Source organism: Sturnus vulgaris, chromosome 15 (genome assembly GCF_052056855.1).
Source record: "Sturnus vulgaris isolate bStuVul1 chromosome 15, bStuVul1.hap1, whole genome shotgun sequence".
Classification (NCBI taxonomy): domain Eukaryota; kingdom Metazoa; phylum Chordata; class Aves; order Passeriformes; family Sturnidae; genus Sturnus; species Sturnus vulgaris.
Window position 1 is genome coordinate 12,640,370 of NC_142257.1, and position 17,658 is coordinate 12,658,027.

General features: G+C 45.4%; 1 protein-coding gene and 1 long non-coding RNA gene across 2 annotated transcripts in view; one reads left to right on the top strand and one right to left on the bottom strand.

Moving 5' to 3' along the window:
- PTTG1 (PTTG1 regulator of sister chromatid separation, securin) overlaps window positions 1–13,733 on the top strand; it is a 21,344-nt gene extending 7,611 nt beyond the window's left edge. The window contains exon 6 of the mRNA XM_088173808.1: window positions 13,196–13,733. Coding sequence (XP_088029934.1) covers window positions 13,196–13,224 — 29 coding nt within the window. The 3' untranslated portion in view covers window positions 13,225–13,733. The remainder of the gene's footprint in view (window positions 1–13,195) is intronic.
- On the bottom strand, window positions 8,885–10,592 carry LOC148221994 (uncharacterized). Its single transcript, XR_015807013.1, has 2 exons — window positions 10,274–10,592; window positions 8,885–9,898 (listed from the first exon to the last, which is right to left on the bottom strand). It is a non-coding gene; the product is annotated as an uncharacterized LOC148221994 (long non-coding RNA).
- Window positions 13,734–17,658: the final 3,925 nt, after the last annotated feature.

Below are 17,658 nucleotides of genomic sequence, written 5' to 3' on the forward strand. Positions count from 1 at the left end.
CCTGATACCTGAAATTCCCCTCTAATGTATAACCCTCCCTTTTAATTTTTAATTCTTATAGAATTCATAGTTTTCCCCCCGTTGCTTCTTTCATCTTTCGATATCCAATTTCATTTATCAGCAGCCCTACAGTTTGTTTGTAAAGGCAAATATCTCTTTCCATTCATCAATCAGTGGAATCCATCCCATTGTTTCTTTTATCTCTCAGTGCTAGCCTTATCTATAGGCTGATCCACAACTCATTTGTAAAGACAAATTTAACATTCCTCTCATAACTTTGTAAAGCATGAGAGAAAGGTTTTGGGGTTTTTTTTGGTTTTTTTTTTTAATAAATTTACTTCTAACCACAGTCTGGGAAAAGGCTAAAGCGTGATGGGCCAGTTGTGCTCAAATGATCTACAAAGTTAAGGAGAAAAAAATTATAAAATGGCCTTAAAGTGTCCTAGCTGTCAGATTATGAAGAATGCCAGGATGACAAAGGAATGTGCACACAATTTATTGGAGCGGGTATTTTGTTACCTTTAAGAGGGGAGATAATCTCTCCCAGTTAATGAATTTAGAGGGAGGTTCTTGGAGCTCTTGGTAATTTGCTTTGGTTTTTTATACTAGCCAGATTATTTCCATTGACCATATTGAAGGTGGAGCCTTTGAAGGACTGCAGGTGTTCTTCAGTGACTTAGACTGGGCTCTCTTTCAGCATTTCAGCCCAAAATATGTAACCAATGGATAAAAGCATCTTGTAAGACCGTCTATCACAAAGGCACTTCAAGTGCAGTTCTATAGGCTCCAGTAGAAGTGGTTCCCCTTCTTGTTAGTCCAGGGACAAACCTGAGATTTGATGTATAGGGGAGATGTGTAAATAGTGGGTGAGGGGAAGAGCTTGGCATATACACACACACTGAAACCTGTTCTGGGTCAGTACTTTTCCTACAGATCCAAATTGTTCAAGAGCATATATCAGGTATGTCCTTGTCTGAACCGTCCTGAACCCATCTCAAATTTTGGAAAATCTAAGACAGGAACAAGATAAGACTTCATTAGATCTCATTATGAATAGTAATGATGATTTACACAGCACTGATAGAGATCTAAGATTCAATCTGCATGTTTATCTCTGAGGTACTAAACTTTTCTCAAGCCTTGCTAAGGATCTTTGAGATCCAGTGTGATGGAAATATTGTTTTGGTGATGGAAATTATTTTTCTGGTATAATTTTTGAGTTATGAGTGGTAAGACAAGATGTGTATAAAGACATCCTTCTTGGTGATGTTTTCTTCATTATATCTCAAGTTCGGCTTGGCTCTAGAATTGCATTACCCGCAGCCACAGTCATTTCAGAAGTAAATCTCTTCCACCATGGCCTTCCCCTTTGCTGCAGCCCCTCTAGGGTGTGCCTGCTCTGTCATGGGCTTATCCATGGCCAGTGCCTTGAAATGGTCCAGCCATGACCTCATGCATAGACACTGGTGCTTTAAGGTGCACCTGCTGCAGTGTGGCTTTATCCACAGCCACCAATGCCTGACATATATGTTACCTTCTCCAGCATGGGCTTATTCTTGGCCCACAATTCCTAGAGAGATGTGCCTGTGGTGCAACAACATAGCCCTAGATGCTTTGAGATGTACCTGCTCTGGTGTAGACTTACTCATAGCCACAGATAGTTTGGGGTGTCCTGCTCCTGCATGGACTCATCCACAGCTCATGGTCCTGTGGACGTGACTTCACAGTGGAGTTCTAGCCTGTCCAGTACAGAATCACAGGAATGCAGTGATGCCCTGGCCCTCTGCCATCCCAGGAATGTGGTCATGGCTGTTATCAAAATGTTCCCAGGCACAGCAGAGTAAGATGATGATAAGCAGTGCAGTGCTACAACGAGCAGTGAAACAAAAAAGCAGCTACTACTAAGCATTACACTCTAATTAACATTAAGGCGAGTGAAAGGAATAAGATGAATGTGTCTTCACAAACAGGCTATGTGAATCTGCTTGTACATAGGGTGTGGAACTGATAGATAGGGAAGTAACAGAAGAAAATCGTAGTTCTAGAAACTGTTACTAATCAACATGGACTGTTGCTCAGCCAAGACCCTGTTAAATTCTTGAACCTAGAAAAAGAGCGAAGACTTAATAGAATAATGAATTGGTTTTTTTCTTTCTTTTATATAAGAAAAGGGGGATGCATATTAGAGGGGGGAATAGAGTAGGTGATTTGAGAAATCTGTACCTTCTAATTACCTCAGCCAATGGGGAAAAGGAAGAGGGAGATACGGCCGGGAACTTAGGATAAAAAGGGACCTGCATCACTGAATAATTAGATAGAGCCCATGGGAAATGTCCACAGCCTCTCCTTGTATTTGAATAAAGTTATGGGACTCCTCTGTCTCCTTTTTTAAACATAAACCTCTGGCATCATGGATTAATTTTCCTGACACAAGCAAGCCCCATGGCAAGTACATGAGCCTGCAGATTAATAATTAAATGGCAATAGCTATAATTTTGATCTAGAACATTCCAATCAAATATGTTATCTTGAACCCTTTGAGCCCCACATTAAGGCTAAAAAAACCTGTCATGATTTAACCCCGCTTGTCAACTAAGCACCACATCTTCTTCCTCAACCTCTTGGTCTGGTGTGAGAAGCAGAAAAGGGCTTGGCTCCGTGCAAGTACTGCTCAGCAAGAACAAAAACATTCCTGTGTTATCAGTACCAGTTCCAGCACAAATCCAAAACACAGCCCGCTGCTAGGTACTATGAAGAAAAGTAAGTCTGTTCCACCCAAAACTTCATGGCTCTTAAAACGGATAATATGCCCCAGAAAACACTATCTCTGGTTTATTCCTGCATGAAGTCCCTGCAGGGTGAGTGTAGCTAAGCAGTACTGCTGGGAGCTGCCCCTTTCCTGGTACCTTTTTCCCCTCTTGCCAACTGTGGGTTGAAATCAGTTAAAATTTGCAGGTTTGGTAATTGTATGTGTGGTAGGAAGACTCACTGGATGAACTTCGTGCAATGGAGGTTGAATTGAATGTTGCCATGTAGCCGTGGAATGGGGTTTTAACCCTTTAAGTGCAGCGGAAATAAGATGTACAGCTACATGGTCATCTTCCATGACAGGAAGAAAGAGACAAGTTTATTCAGAAATACACTTGGTTTTATAGCATGACTCGCAATTCCAAGAGTAGAGAAAAGGTGATTGGTTCAGAGAGAAGACACCCCATTCCCAGGGCCTGGTCACACACCACAACAGGTGTTCCATCTTTGTTATTCCTTTTTATTTTGACCAAATTATCACCCTGGGAGAAATTCTCCCTAGCCTTGAGCTGGCCCAGCTTATCGGCTGGGAACAGAGCTGAAAAGCTCCAGCCTGGAATATTTTTCAGGTTGTAATTTTCTTACTTTCTCAATATGTGTCCCACAGGTCCCCCTTCCAAAATATATTTAAAAAAGGAAGAGAGAAGTGTTTGTGCTCCCCAGCAGAGCCAGGAAAAAGAAACGCAACCCAAAGACCTGAGGATATTTGAGAGCCAAGGGTTTGGTGTCTTTTCTCTGCCTAAATCCCATCACTCAGTGAAGTAAAACAATGGACATTTCACCACTAAGTGATTGTACTAATACAATTGTGAAAACTCGACTATTTCACCCAAACACATATCAACAGCTCAATGAACAGATGTATGTCCATTCCCCACATGTAGAGGGATCATCCCGATGGTTTTTGGTTTGTTGTGCAGCATGGAAACTGAATAGCGACCACATTCTGCTTTTGCAGGCACAGGACAGAGTGAGCATCTCTTGCAGGTCACAGTAGAAACCCAGATGTGTCTCATCCAAAGCCGTAATGAGGCGAAGGTGATTCATAAGAACAGGATTATTTTGATTTCTTTTTCTCTTTTTCCAATTTCTCTGTCCTGCCTTGCAGACAGCAACAGAATTTTGCCGTTCTGCATTTGAGACAGCAACAGCTATAGGAAAAACCTGTGATTCTCCCATTTGACTGTCATTCATGCAAATTGTCAGGAATTCTCCTGCAGAAATTGACTCAAGCACAGAAACATCTGCCTGAGAATTCCCTTTCCCCATGCCCACCCCAAGAATGGACCGAGACCCAGCCCCTCCCCCTTTCGAAACGAAAACAGGGTTGTTGCTGCTGTCAGCACAGGGCTGGAGCGATGCGGCACGGTGGAGGGGCGAAAAGGGTCCTTCTGAGACCGGACAGACAGACAGGTCTCTTCTGGTCGATGAGATCGGTGCTGGGGTCAGCAAATCCGAAGAAAAGGTCGTCTTTTCTTGGCGAATGAATGATGAGGCTGAGGGGGAAAGAGAAAACAGCCCCTTCTCTGCCGGGGCAGAGAAAGAAGGCGGAGACCCAGGCCCCACGAAGGAGCCAGGCTCTGACACCAGGGAGAGGGGAGGAGCCGGCACCATCCCCCGGCTGGGGAAGGGTGCCCGCGTCCCCCTCTCAGCAGCAAGTGGGTCGGGATCCTACGTCATCGTGAAAGGGCGGGCCAGCACCACCGCTCTCTCTGAGAGCGAGGGTGTCAGCTCGGCAGGGGAGGAGGGAGTTGCCACCGCCCCTTGGGCTGGGGGGGGCGGCACGTCAGTCGTCACAGCCCCGCCCATCGCCAGGGCGGGCTGCTGTGGCTGCACCTCCAGAGGCGGGCCAGGCTGCGGCATCACCCAGGAGGGGGCGGGCAGCACCGCCTCCACCACCTCTGCAGCCGGCGCCACCTGCTCCGCCCCCGCGGGAGGGCCCCTAGGCCACAGGGGAGCCGCCTCTGAACACGCCAGGAGGGGAGGGGGGCCGCGCCAGGGGGGCTCGCCGTCGCGCGGGGGGGGGCTCGCCGCCGCACCACCTACAGGCGCAGCCGCCAGGAAGAAACCATCTCCGGACGCCCCCGGCCCCGCGCTCGCACCACCCTGCACTATTCTGGGCACTGCCGCCGCCGCGCCCGTCTGAGTGGCCATAAATCTTTCTAGTGTTACATGCATAGTCTGCATAACTTGTTCTGTGATCAGGGCTGTGATCTGGTTCAGCAGATCTGTCGAAATGGTCGACAGACCTACCGACCCAGCCGGCGAGGGGGCCGTGGGACGGTCAGACAGCTGGCTGAGTGCTGACTGTCCGGACCCCGTTTGTTGCGAAAAAGGGGGGGTTGAGGGCTGTGAGCCCGACGGAAACGAACGATCAGCCCCGCTCCCTCTTTCAGAACCCATTCTCCCTAAAAATGCGGGGGAGGACTATTTCGGCTGGATATAGTCATTTGCGAGGGGATACACTGGCGGAGAGAAACTTCTTGGCGATAGGTAGTTTGGCAGGGGGGCAAAATTTTCGTGGGGAATACCTGCCCGCCGAACATCCAGGCAGGGCGCGTGGGGGGGGGGGGAAGTTTTCCATATCCTGGTCTTCGGACATTTCATTCCCCATTTCCCGCGCATCCCCTATCATGACCCGATTAATGACTCCCCGGGTGGTTAGCAAAGTGGATACTGAAGTATCTGTGGCTAGAAGGGCACCCCATAAACGGTTCCCTAGCTGTCTCCATGATTTTGAGGAAAAGGCTTCTTTGGGATCATCGGAGAACCCATGTTGTTTTGCCCATGCCAGTACGGCGGTCAAATCTCTGTCTGGAATCGGGGCTTCCAAATTCTCTAGGACCCCTTTCCAAATGGAGAAGACGGATTCCTCTTGCTTAGTTAAGCGGTTCCCCTTTATCTAACTGCTTTCCCAACTAATTGCTTAGCCGGGGACAGGGAACTAGAGAGTACCTCAGCCGCCCGGATTTCCGGTTCGCGGATGGGTCCGCGCGGTCTCTCACGCGGCGCTCCGCTGACCCCTTGGTGCTGGGTGCCGGGCGCTGTGCACCGCACGGCTCCGCAGCGCTCCGCAGCGCCTTCGCTGTCCCATGCCCGGCAGCTCAGCTCCGCGGAGCCCCGAACTGCTGCGCGGTTCGTGCCGGGCTGCCCCGATCCGGCCCGCGGCTTCCGAGCTCCGCTCCCGGAGCCGGTCGTGATGCCCTGTGGTACGGTCCTCCCAGGGGTAATCCTGGGGTTTTCCGCTGCCTAAAGCGAGCTGAACAATAGTTCTGGGACAAAAGTGCTCCCGTTACCTCTGTGATGGAGGCACTGCCGACGAATTCCATGGGATGTCCCGTCCCGCTGCAGTCGGGTGGGGATCCACGATCTTCCCAGATGGCTCTCTCGGTCCCGGCCGTCGTCACGGGTCCGGTCCTAGCCCCAAGGTCCGGTGTCCTGGTTTTCTGGGTATTCCAGCCTGCTCCTGGCACGGCTCCGGCTAGACAAGCCTCAGTTCTGAGCGCAGCCCTGGTTATTGACAGCCTCGCTGTGTCTGTCCCGGTTTTGCAGGCTTCGGGGCCCGAATTCTTCGGTGCCCTTGTCGGCAAAGGTTCCGAGATCAAGCACTCAGTGAACTTCCAAATGTAGCCGTGGAATGGGGTTTTAACCCTTTAAGTGCAGCGGAAATAAGATGTACAGCTACATGGTCATCTTCCATGACAGGAAGAAAGAGACAAGTTTATTCAGAAATACACTTGGTTTTATAGCATGACTCGCAATTCCAAGAGTAGAGAAAAGGTGATTGGTTCAGAGAGAAGACACCCCATTCCCAGGGCCTGGTCACACACCACAACAGGTGTTCCATCTTTGTTATTCCTTTTTATTTTGACCAAATTATCACCCTGGGAGAAATTCTCCCTAGCCTTGAGCTGGCCCAGCTTATCGGCTGGGAACAGAGCTGAAAAGCTCCAGCCTGGAATATTTTTCAGGTTGTAATTTTTTTACTTTCTCAATATGTGTCCCACATTGCCGCACCAACAGTGAAAGGATGTTGTCACCGAGTGTTATCACTTGGATCACGTGGGATGGCTGTGAGAAGATCCAGATCGGCAATAGCTTCTGGGGAGCTGTGTTATGGGTCTGTGATACATCAGGAGCAAAGGGGTAACGGCATGTCTGACAGCTCTTGCTTCGAGGAGTAGAGAGCGCTAAAGGAGCCCGGGGTTAGAAGGCAGCTCCCTGTACCGAGCCCTGGGATCCGTAGGTGGCGGTAGGGATGCGAGGCATGCGGGGAGAGGAGGGGAGGGGGTGGGCGATGAGGCCCTGGCAGGCGGGGTTGTGTGGCCGCAGTAGCCGTGACTACGAGTGGAGCCACGACAGGGACCCCCGGCTGCAGGGTGGGATGGGAACACCGTAGAGTCCCGCGGACCCTGCTGGGGCGCAGAGGCGGGGTTGGTACCCGCGGGGTCTGCAGCATCACGCCGCCTCTTTCTGGGGCCACAGTAATCCGTGAGTAACACGGATCCCACCGAGACAGAGAGCTCTCCTTGATGCGGAATGTAGAGCCTGATCCCTTCTTCAAAACGCAAGCAGACCTTTCCCTGTGACAGGTGCCAGGGCGATAGCTGCGCAGCCACGGAGTGGGCCTTTTCATGTTTTTTACTTTTCTCTCCACTACTGCTTAAATTTCTTCTGACATCTAAGCAAGATGTTGTATTAGTCTTCTGTAAATAGCCATCTGGAAGGCTAGTGGGTTTTAGGAAAAATCCCTTGAAATACTCACTTTGCCCGAAGTGTTTTCCCCAGCTACAGTGTGCATGTGCACTTCACAAGATGGAGAGGAGATGAGCCGTCCCTCAGTGGAGCACAAGAGAGCTGGGGGCATGAAGTGCAAGTCTTCCCCTTCTTTCCTCTCTGATACACTCTGGGCTGTCCACAGAGACACAGTCCAAATGTGTGCCTGGCCCTGCAGCAAGGGATGTTCCTGGGACTGTTGCAGGGAAATCCCAACTGCAGGGTCCTGAAAACCCTCAGCTCTGCAGGGCACACATACAGTTCTCCCAGCCTGTGGGGTGAATGGATATCATGGCCAGTCTCCCTTCTGAAATGTTTTGGGAGGTGTGAGTAGTCCATATGTCAGAGGTGCCTGTGGGGGCCTGAGGAGCAGCACTGAACACCTGTGCTGGGCAAGGACACAGAGGTGGCTCCATGTGCTGCTGAACCATCATGTTTGAGAAGGCAGGCTGTGGCACAGGGCAGGTCGCAGCAGTGTTGGAATGTCCCCATCTGGGAACATCCACTTTCAACAGATCTGTTTCTGAAATAGGAGTTGTTGGAAGGATAAGGATTGGACAGAAAGGTCTCACAGATATGTATGTGTAACAGAAAGATCTTTGAATGTAGAATTGAAGAAGGAATAGAAATGATAGCAGGTTTTGATATAGAAGAAAATAATTGCTGAGCCAGTCTTACTGGGTAACTAGAAAGCAAAGAGCAAATGAGTTGGAAGGGGATTTTATGACTTAGAGCAAAGGATAAATCCACCTCAAACAAAAGATGTTTTTACCAATCAAAAAGATTTTCACAGACAAACAGGAAAGCCAATGTTGCAAGAAAAGATCTCAGAATTTTCCACTGCAAGAAAACTGAAAAACAGCTTCTAGCTTAAAGTGTAATATACTAACATTTTGTGATTGGAAATAGTAACATGAATATGGTAATGTTAATAGTTATGATAGGCTATAGGTAATAGTAAAAGTATTGATTGGTTGTCATGTACTAAGGTGCTCTGTAATGAAAAGTATAGAATGCATTGTAACCAGAACTGGAGGGGGCTTCAGACGAACCTACAGCTGTGGCTGAAAAGGCTGTGGGCTGGGCTCTTGTCACCCACGAGCTGTGAATTGCTGTATCATTTGGATGTAATAAACAGCATTTTAAAGAGCGGCCTGGAGCCCCGCATCCCTCGGTTTTGCCTCTTACAAGGAGTGTTCTCTTTGGCTATTGTTCCAGTGCAGTTTTTCAAAGTCTCTATGACTGAGTTTTGGAATGAGAACAAAAAACAGAGAAAAACAAGCTTGAATCAGCAGGGGAATACTGTCCAGTATATAGAGTTTAATTTTCAACTCTGCCTGTGTGACTTCACTGTCTAGGTACATTTTTAGATGTAATTTTTGTGCCTGGAGGTACACCTAAAAAAGGGCTGGGGCCTCTTTTGTATGTATCCCCAAAATGCAGATCCTCAGAACTTCTGCCATAATATGCTGCTGATCTGTGGTGGCACTGGTGGCTTATGACTCTTCTGTTTGCTGCAGATGAATTCTCTGATGAACATCTGTTTCTAGACAAGTAGCTAGAGTACTCTCTGCACCTAAGCTAAGATGCTCCTTGGCCTGCTTATTCTGTGGAAGCTGATGGGACCATTTCCAGAGCAATTTCATCTCATGCAGAATGCAGGCAGAGTGGGATGGCAGCTGAGGAGGAAGTGTTGGTGTTTCTATTTCCAACAGCAACTACCTAAACGAGAGTGTGAGAGGCCAGTATTCAATTTGGCTGATGCTCGAGGGGACTTGCAATCCCACTCACAAGCACAAGCTGAGCTGTTCTGGAGGACTCTTTTCAACTGGTCCTGAGCGGAACTGCACAGGAGGCCTTGGTGTGCCTGGGCAGGGATGGGAGGGGATGGGCTGGTGGCTTGGTGGTTAGGGCTGCAAAGAGAAGGAACTGGTTAGCAGACAGTCTTCTCGATGGATAAAATCTTCCCTCCTTTGGGCTGTGGTTGGAGGAGTCTTGTTTCCTCTCTGCTCCTGCCCTGCTGATGCTTTCTGCTCTCAGGCTCACTCACTCTGGTTCTGGGTGCCTGGCTTCATGTCTGTGGCTGGGTGTCTGTGGTAGAAGGAATTGCTGTTTACTGTCCCTCTTGCTCAGGGCTGACTCACTTCCTGCCTTAGTAACTCATTTGAAACCTTCTTGTTTTCTAACCTCTGACCGCAAAGTGAAGCCATTTATGAAACTTATGAGAGAAATTGTACCGTGGTGCCTGGTGCTACTTTGCATCACTTTCTTTTCACTTGAGCTGGTTGACAGGGCAGCAGTGGAATATTTTTACCTGTTGAAAGGAAAAAATACCTGCATTTATCTCAGGGAGCACTGTTTGTCTCAAGGGCAGGGTGCAGGCAAGCTGAGGACTTGTCCCAGGGAGGGAGGCATGAGAAGAGATGGTGTCTTGGTTTGAAAGACAGGTATGGTCTAAGGAAAGGCAAGAGCCCCTTTTCTGCGATGCAGAGTGCAACCCCCCTCCCTTTTAATTATTTTAGGTCCAATTCAGACACCTTCAGACAGGAGATATGGGGATAAGAATAACAGTTCTTTACTGGTATCTAACAAAGCAGAAAAACAACAACAGCTATAAAAATTGGCAACAGAAACAGTCTAGCTCCGCTCCAGTCCCTTTTGGCCACAGGCCGTCTCCCTGTGCTGTTACCGGTGCTGTGGGGGCAGGGCAGGTCCCGCGCAGTTGAAGAGGGCTGGGTGATGGCGGCCGCGGCCCAGGGGTGAGAGGGGATGGGGAAAGTTACTCCCCCCTCACGGTGTCGGTCGTGGTGCTCAGCAGAGTGTCCGGAGGTAGTAGGGTGAGCTGGGAGAGCAGCAGAGCGATGTCCAAAGGCAGGGAGCGTGGATCTCAGTGCTGGGATGGCAGGGGGAGATGCCAGAGCAGAGCCCAGGTTGTCTTCCCACTCCACGAGCCAAGCGAGAGAGAGAGAGCCCAGCTCCAGACCCCCCCGTCCCACCTTTCCTTTTCCGGTTCCCCCCCTCCCCCTCCAGCCACCCCCCCTACGAGAGAACATTATCTGTCGCTTTAAGGTGTAGCCACAATTACTTAGCATAACAATGGGAGAAAATTCCACTGAAAGAAAAGGGCTTAATTCAACCTCCAACAGATGGGGGCTAGGATGCAGGTGTGGGAGCAAATCTCTGGGTGCACTGTGGTTTGTATAGGGTCTGACTCTGTTGCACTGGCTCTCAGACTCTTGTATTCACAGATGTTAAAGCCAGTCACAGAAAAATAATTAAGAAAATGACAAACCTGAGTAGAACAACTCTGGCAGGGTTCTAAGGCACTGGGACAAGCAATCGGCTGTCATGAGGGACATAGAGCAAAGCTGCAGGGGCTGTGGGCTGTTCTGGCAACAACCCAGCCCTCTGTGCAACTGTCAAGTAAAAATCTTCTTTTAGGATAAGAAATATGTGCATGTGCATGCACTCACGTACACAAACAGGCTCTAGGGGGAAAGTTAATGCCTCTATATGAATCTCTGCAGGCATTTCCTACTGGATACATTTCTCAGTTTAGAAAAACATATCATGGAGGGTCTGTCTTGGCATATTCCTCCCTCTTTTGCAAGCCCTGTCCATGAGCAGAGCTCTGGCTTCTGAAGGCTGCAGAGGTCATCACGAGTACATAGAAGAGCTATTTCTACCGTCCCCTCTCCTCTCTGCTACCCAGGCATGCCTGACAGCTTTTCAAAGCTTGCATAAGAGATAGGAGCATGGTGTCCTAATTTATATGCCTGTCAGAGTGGGAGGTGAAATGGCTAAGCAAATCCTACCTGGCTTGTGATATTATCACAGCCTTTGTAGGTATGCAAAGTAGTCTGTGAAAAGTGCATGATTTATAAAGTATTACCTCGTTTTCTCTGTCAGTCCAAGCTCTCTTCAATGTATTGGGTATTAAAGCAATGAGATAGAAATCAGAGGGAGAGCTCATCAAATTTCTAAGTCAATTCAGCTTAAAGAAACCAGACAACTAGATGTACAGAAGTAAAGAATAATATATGTATGTGTATAAGGCTCTGTATCATAGCAAAAGACCCACAGAACTAACCTCGCATGGGAAACCAAGTGAAAGTTTGCTTTAAAGAGTATTGAAGAACAAATTCCAGTTTCTTGAAAAGTAATGAGGATTTTGCCATAGTTTTCAATGGGACTAAGCTCCAGCTCCTGTTGGAATTCATAACTCATACCTCATTGCCTGTCACAAAGAAATACTGGGATGAAAGATTTATGAAAGCATGCATGAAATGACTGTATGCTACTTGCTTTCTGAAGCTGGAACTAGCAGGTGGTCTGGCACCTGGGCTGTGATTTAGTGCCCTTTAAATGCACTGCATCACCATGCATGTGTTTCTGAGGGCTGTAGTGTTATCTTTCTTGGCTTAACATAATATTGCCTCAAGAAATTCCAGCCACTCATCTAGGCTAGACTTCCTGTAAAAAAAAATACAGTTAGTCAAAACTTTCCAGATGAGATGCTAACATGATAATAAATGTACTGATTGATGTCAGCTGTCAGGAGCAGGGCACAACGCAGTGTCAGTCTCTTCCACTCTGTACTGACTTTCTTTTCTTTGCCCCACCCCCTCCCCCCGCTTTGGGCCCTGCATTTGTTTCACAAGCAAAGTGAGGAACCTGTCCTGTCATCCTTCCTCTCTAAAGGCCTCTGTAAATGTTCTGGCTTTACTGTACACTTTCTTGCTTTTGCTTGGAAGATGTGCTGAGGACTGAGGAAAGTGCTGCTCTCACCAAGGGACTTGGGTTCTGTTCAGCTCTCAGTTTGAGGTTATCTAGCTGTGACACATGCACACAATGACACTTACCTTTTGGGACACAGGAAGCTTTAATTATCTTTACTTTAAAAAACAGCAAGGATGTACTGTTCAGCAGGGAATATATTTATTTAGTTCAGTGTCTTTTACAAAGAAATTTTTAAATCAGAGACTAGAATGAGGAGGCATTTTGAAAGTTGTACAAGTGAGCACTGCAAACACAGCTGAATCCCAGCCTGAGATTTCATTTTTCCTCTCTTCCTTTGCAATGACTCATTCAAATTCATTTAAGCATCCTTATTGATAAGTCCTACTAGAGCCTTGGCTTCTCTGTGTGCAAACCTGTCCCAGGGCAGCATCTGAGAGCTCAGACAATGGTATTTTTTAGTCCATCAGATCTCTCATGCTACTGAAAAGCACAATCCATTTCACATGCTTTTGGGATCTTTGTTATATATTTTGATGTGGGCATTAAAATGGTGAGTGGTTTTGTATCTGAAACCTCTGCTCTTGTGTATTAGCTTAGTTGAAGATCTGTAAACCAGATCTTGGGATGAAACAAAAGATGGTACCTATTTCTTCCTTGAGTATGAACAGCCTGAACTTCTGTATTCACTCAGAGGAATGTGGTTATTAATACAAAATATCTTTCAATTTTTCCTCTTCTCAAGGTAGCTGATATATACATGTGCATGCTTTTGTGGTAAACCTTGGGGAGAGTGCAGAGAACATCAGAGATGTCATGGAAAGCGTTTGATACAGTTTTTTCTATGCTGAGAGTGCTCTCTCTCTGCTTGCAGACACGGAATACTTAGGAAAATGTTCCTAGTTGCTTCCAGACTCATAGATGGAGTGCATTTCTTTGTCTTCAGTAGCTGTGTGTGAAGGAGAGCCTCCTGGAATGTATCCTAGAAAAGTCCTCTGGCCTGACTGGGATGAGGAAAACCAGTGGAGAGGGTGTGATTTCCTGTGGGTGAATCCTCACAAAGTACCCATCTGACCTGGAAAATGTTGGAGGTGATGGAGGTTTACGCTTCGAGGGCTAAATCTGCAGAGTTAAATGCTGTCAATCTGTTCTGAGTCTGTAAACAGCGTTTGGAAAAAATCTGTATAATGCGTGTTTCATAGGACTCTGCATGGAGCAAAACAAATTTTGTCACTTGCCAGCTTTGCCAGAAAAGCCCTTGGGAGGAGTGGGTGCCAGAGTTTTAAGCAACCCTTCTCTCTCAGAGACAATGTGCCTCATGTCAATGTTGAACAATGGTTGGAATGGAGTAAGCAATCCGTGCTGCTGCTTCTGCTGTGTTTGTGGATAAATAAAAGCATTAATAAACCAGATATCTAATTCCATTTCCTTTTAATAAGCTGAACACGCACACTCTGAGCATCTTGGTGCAGATACAGAGAAGTAGATTTGTTTATGCTGGTATCAAACATCAGCTATATTGTTTTGTTCCCAGATATTAGGCTGCAAGTCTAATGTCTTCGCTTTTAGGGTCTCACTTTTTATTTAGACTTTAAAACTGTATTTAAATGAAGTTTTGACCGAAACTGAGTCACTATGTACTTGAAAGCTAAAGAGATTATCAGGCATCTGATGATGTTTTCAGGATTTCCCCAGATGAGACCATATAGTGTACAGACAGGAAGCTGAAGTACAGAGGGCCTGACCAGAGCTTCCTCCTGCACAAGAGGGGGGATTTCTCTGACTCGAGTCTTTAACTCTGCATGCACAGTCTGAGCCTTGAAATCTTAAGGATAAACAGCACCCAAATCTTCCTGCTGAGCCCTCCAAGCAAGGTGAATGGAGCGCTTCAGCATAGCCCCACTTGCAAGGTCAGCAAAACAATTCTCACCTCTCCCTGTGATGTGTTACCTTCCTGGCTCTTTATCAGCCAGGGAATCAGAAATGGACTTTCCAGAGCTATAAACATTTGAGCTGAAGAGATGGAATTAACCCATATGCAAATGAGTTTTGATTCCCTTCCCTTTATAAAGTTAAAATGTTTTTGGGAGAGAATCAGATCCTCCAGAGTGTGGGAGTCTGAGGAGGTTACCTTGGGCTGGCAGTGTTTCTGTCCCTGCTGTGTGTCAGTCTGTCTGCCTTTCCATTGTAGAGAACAAAGTGGAGTTATGTAAAATAGAAAACAAGAGATGCAAAACTGTGGTGATTGAAGAGGAGGAAAGAAAATGGAAGAGAGAAAGATGAAGAGTGGGGAAAAAATAAAATAAAATGAATTTTGGGGATTCCACTGTGAGTAAGAGCCAAAAAAAAAAAAAAAAAGTAAGCTGATTTACTACATTTGTCTTCTGCCTGAGTGCCAGTACACTTTGTATACATGAAAGGTAATTCGCACATTAAAGATTGAATCAAAATGTCAACTTCTTTCTCAGTTCTTCCATTTTTGAACCAGGATACTTCTGTCAGCTTTGTGGATTTACATTCTGTAAATGCAAAATAATGAGTATCAGGTCTTTGAAGTGATTTTGAGTTTTATTTATACTAAAGTGATGAGAAATTTAGAATGACTTTTAAATACTGTTGTGTCAGGAAATTGGCACATTTTTTAGTGCTTCTCTTCACTGCACAGGAATTTTTTCTTTTTTCCTTCTAATGCTGTTCTGACTTTATTCCAAATCCAATGGAATTCAGAAATAAGGGGTGGTGATATCATTATGTGCATTAATATTTTCCTTGAATTCTGATTTTTATATATTCATTATTTTCTTTTAAATCGGTATCTTAACTCACTTAAATAACAGCTATTTAAACAGGGAGAGGATGTGAGTTAGTTGAGGTATGTATTTTTTTTCTTTTCATCAAATGCTACTGATTTAGAAACTAAAATGTTTGATTGTAATAGAAGAGTTTGACTAGTTATCCCTGGTTTTTATTTTTTGTATTTCTTGTATGTGCTTCTAGCTTATCTAAGCACAAAATTTTGCTTTGCAGCATGGAAAAAAGGGATGAAGAAATTGCCACTCTCCTGTGATGGAATTTCCAACAAATTCCCTGTTGGGTTGGTGCAGGGAAGGGTTTCTGGAGTTTGAAGGATAAAGCAAGTCCCCTCCCTTCACTAGCATGATTAGAGACAGGCAATTACTCTTTCATTTTTCTGATTACTTTGCTTACTGAAAAACGCAGTTTTGACTGAACTGAAATTATTTACAAAGCTCACTTGAGTGCAGCAAATGTGAGCAAAAGTGAGCAAAAGTGAATCTTGGGTAAATAATAAAAAAGTAAATTTATTTTAACATTTCATTTTTTTTCTAAAAAAAACCTGTTTGCATTTTCTTGGTTGCTCACATGCAAAAATAATAATGGCAAAAGAAGTAGTATTTTTTTGTTTTAGGCCAAAATTTATTATATAATGTATCTCAAATGTATGTATTTTATTTTCAGAAAATAAGTTTAAAAAATTATTCCAGATATAGCCAAACAACATTTTTCTTATGCTTTCTTTTTCTTCCTTTTGTTTAGTGGATTAAAAAAAATGAATTGCCATAGCTTTGGTTGCATTTAATCTTCATCTGAGAGAAGGTCGAAATGAATGTTTTTCTGTGGGAAATGGTGATGAAAATGTGAATTATTTTGATGATAAAATTTTCTGATCTTTTAAAAATTTCTTTTTATCAGTCATAATGAACAGATGATCCATCTTTTCCCAAAAGAGAGGATGAACATCAGTTTTTAATGATTGAAATAGATTTTGTTTATCATTGTTGAACTAATTCCCTAATTTCATGAGCAAATCCAGCTGCTCTTTCTTCTGCAGCTTTTCAAATAACTGTACACCATTTAAATTTGTTTTGTAGACAGAGCTTCACAGTTCTTAAAGCAGTTGTTGGATAAGCAGGATGTGGAGTTCCTGGGGAGACAGAATTTGAGGATTGCCTGCATAGCAGGACAAGGGCCCAGGGTTCTAGTGAGGACTGTTCTGCATGACAGAGGTTTCAAATATATCAATGACTGCCTAGAATGGTCTTGAGGGATTCATCAAGGAGAAGTCTGAAAAAATTGTTTCAAAGCTGTATTTAAATCTTTAATATATGCTGGGTATCCAAGTCCTTATTGGTAACTCTAGTGATCTTAAGTTATTAATGGAATCATTAGCTGTAGACAACATACTTGCCTAAATATTCTGGATGTGATCATGTTGAATCAAAATAATATCTAAATTATTTTCTTGAAAATGAGATCTGATGAATTCAAGGAGAACAAGATTTAAAATTTTGAATAGGAGGTGAGTGTATCCCAGGGAAAACACCAGGTGCCCACAGGCTGGCTGTAGGGGAAAATTCCTCAGCCTTTGGTAATGGATGCCCTTCGAAACAAAAATGTTGGACCATTTCACATGCCCAAAAAGGAGCCATCTGCAACTACAGGCAGTCCCTGGAAGCTTCCAGAAAGCAACTCCCAGTTTTTCATCTAAACAGAATGGATCATGGACTGATTTCTGATGTCTGGCAGCAGTGTTCACAGCCCATAGGCTGAGCCATTCCATGAGAAGAGAGTGCAGGGCTAAAGTGCCTTAACTAGGTCATAGTTCATTGCTTTCAGACTGTCAGGTACCTCTGAAGTAATGGCGACCAGTTCCACACTGCTCGAGCTGTTTCATTATTCTAATTATTACACTAGTTTATTTCAGTGTGTTAGTATTGAAACAAACCACACATGTATTGAAAGTTTGTTTGCTCTTCATAGAATACTCTATTTTCAATAACTACAGTTACAATATAAATATATTGTAATAATACATATAATACATAATACATAATAAATAAATACAATATAAATACAGCAACCTTTTGTATTTTAAGTGTTTATATAAATGTCTTAGTTTGAAAGACAGGTATGGTCTAAGGAAAGGCAAGAGCCCCCTTCCTGAGATGCAGAATGCAACCCCCTCCCTTTTAATTATTTTAGGTCCAAATCAGAGGCCTTCAGGCAGGAGATGTGGGGATAAGGGTAACAGTTCTTTACTGATATCTAACAAGGCAGGAAAACAACAACAGCTATAAAAATTGACAACAGAACAGAACAGTATAACTCAGCTCCAGTCCCTTTTGGCTGCAGGCCATCTCCCTGCGCTCAGTTGCCGGTGCTGTGGGGGCAGGGCAGGTCCCGCGCAGTTGAAGAGGGCTGGCTGATGGCGGCCGCGGCCCAGGGGTGAGAGGGGATGGGAAAGTGACTGCCCCTCACGGTGTCGGTCGTGGTGCTCAGCAGAGTGTCTGGAGATAGTAGGGTGAGCTGGGAGAGCAG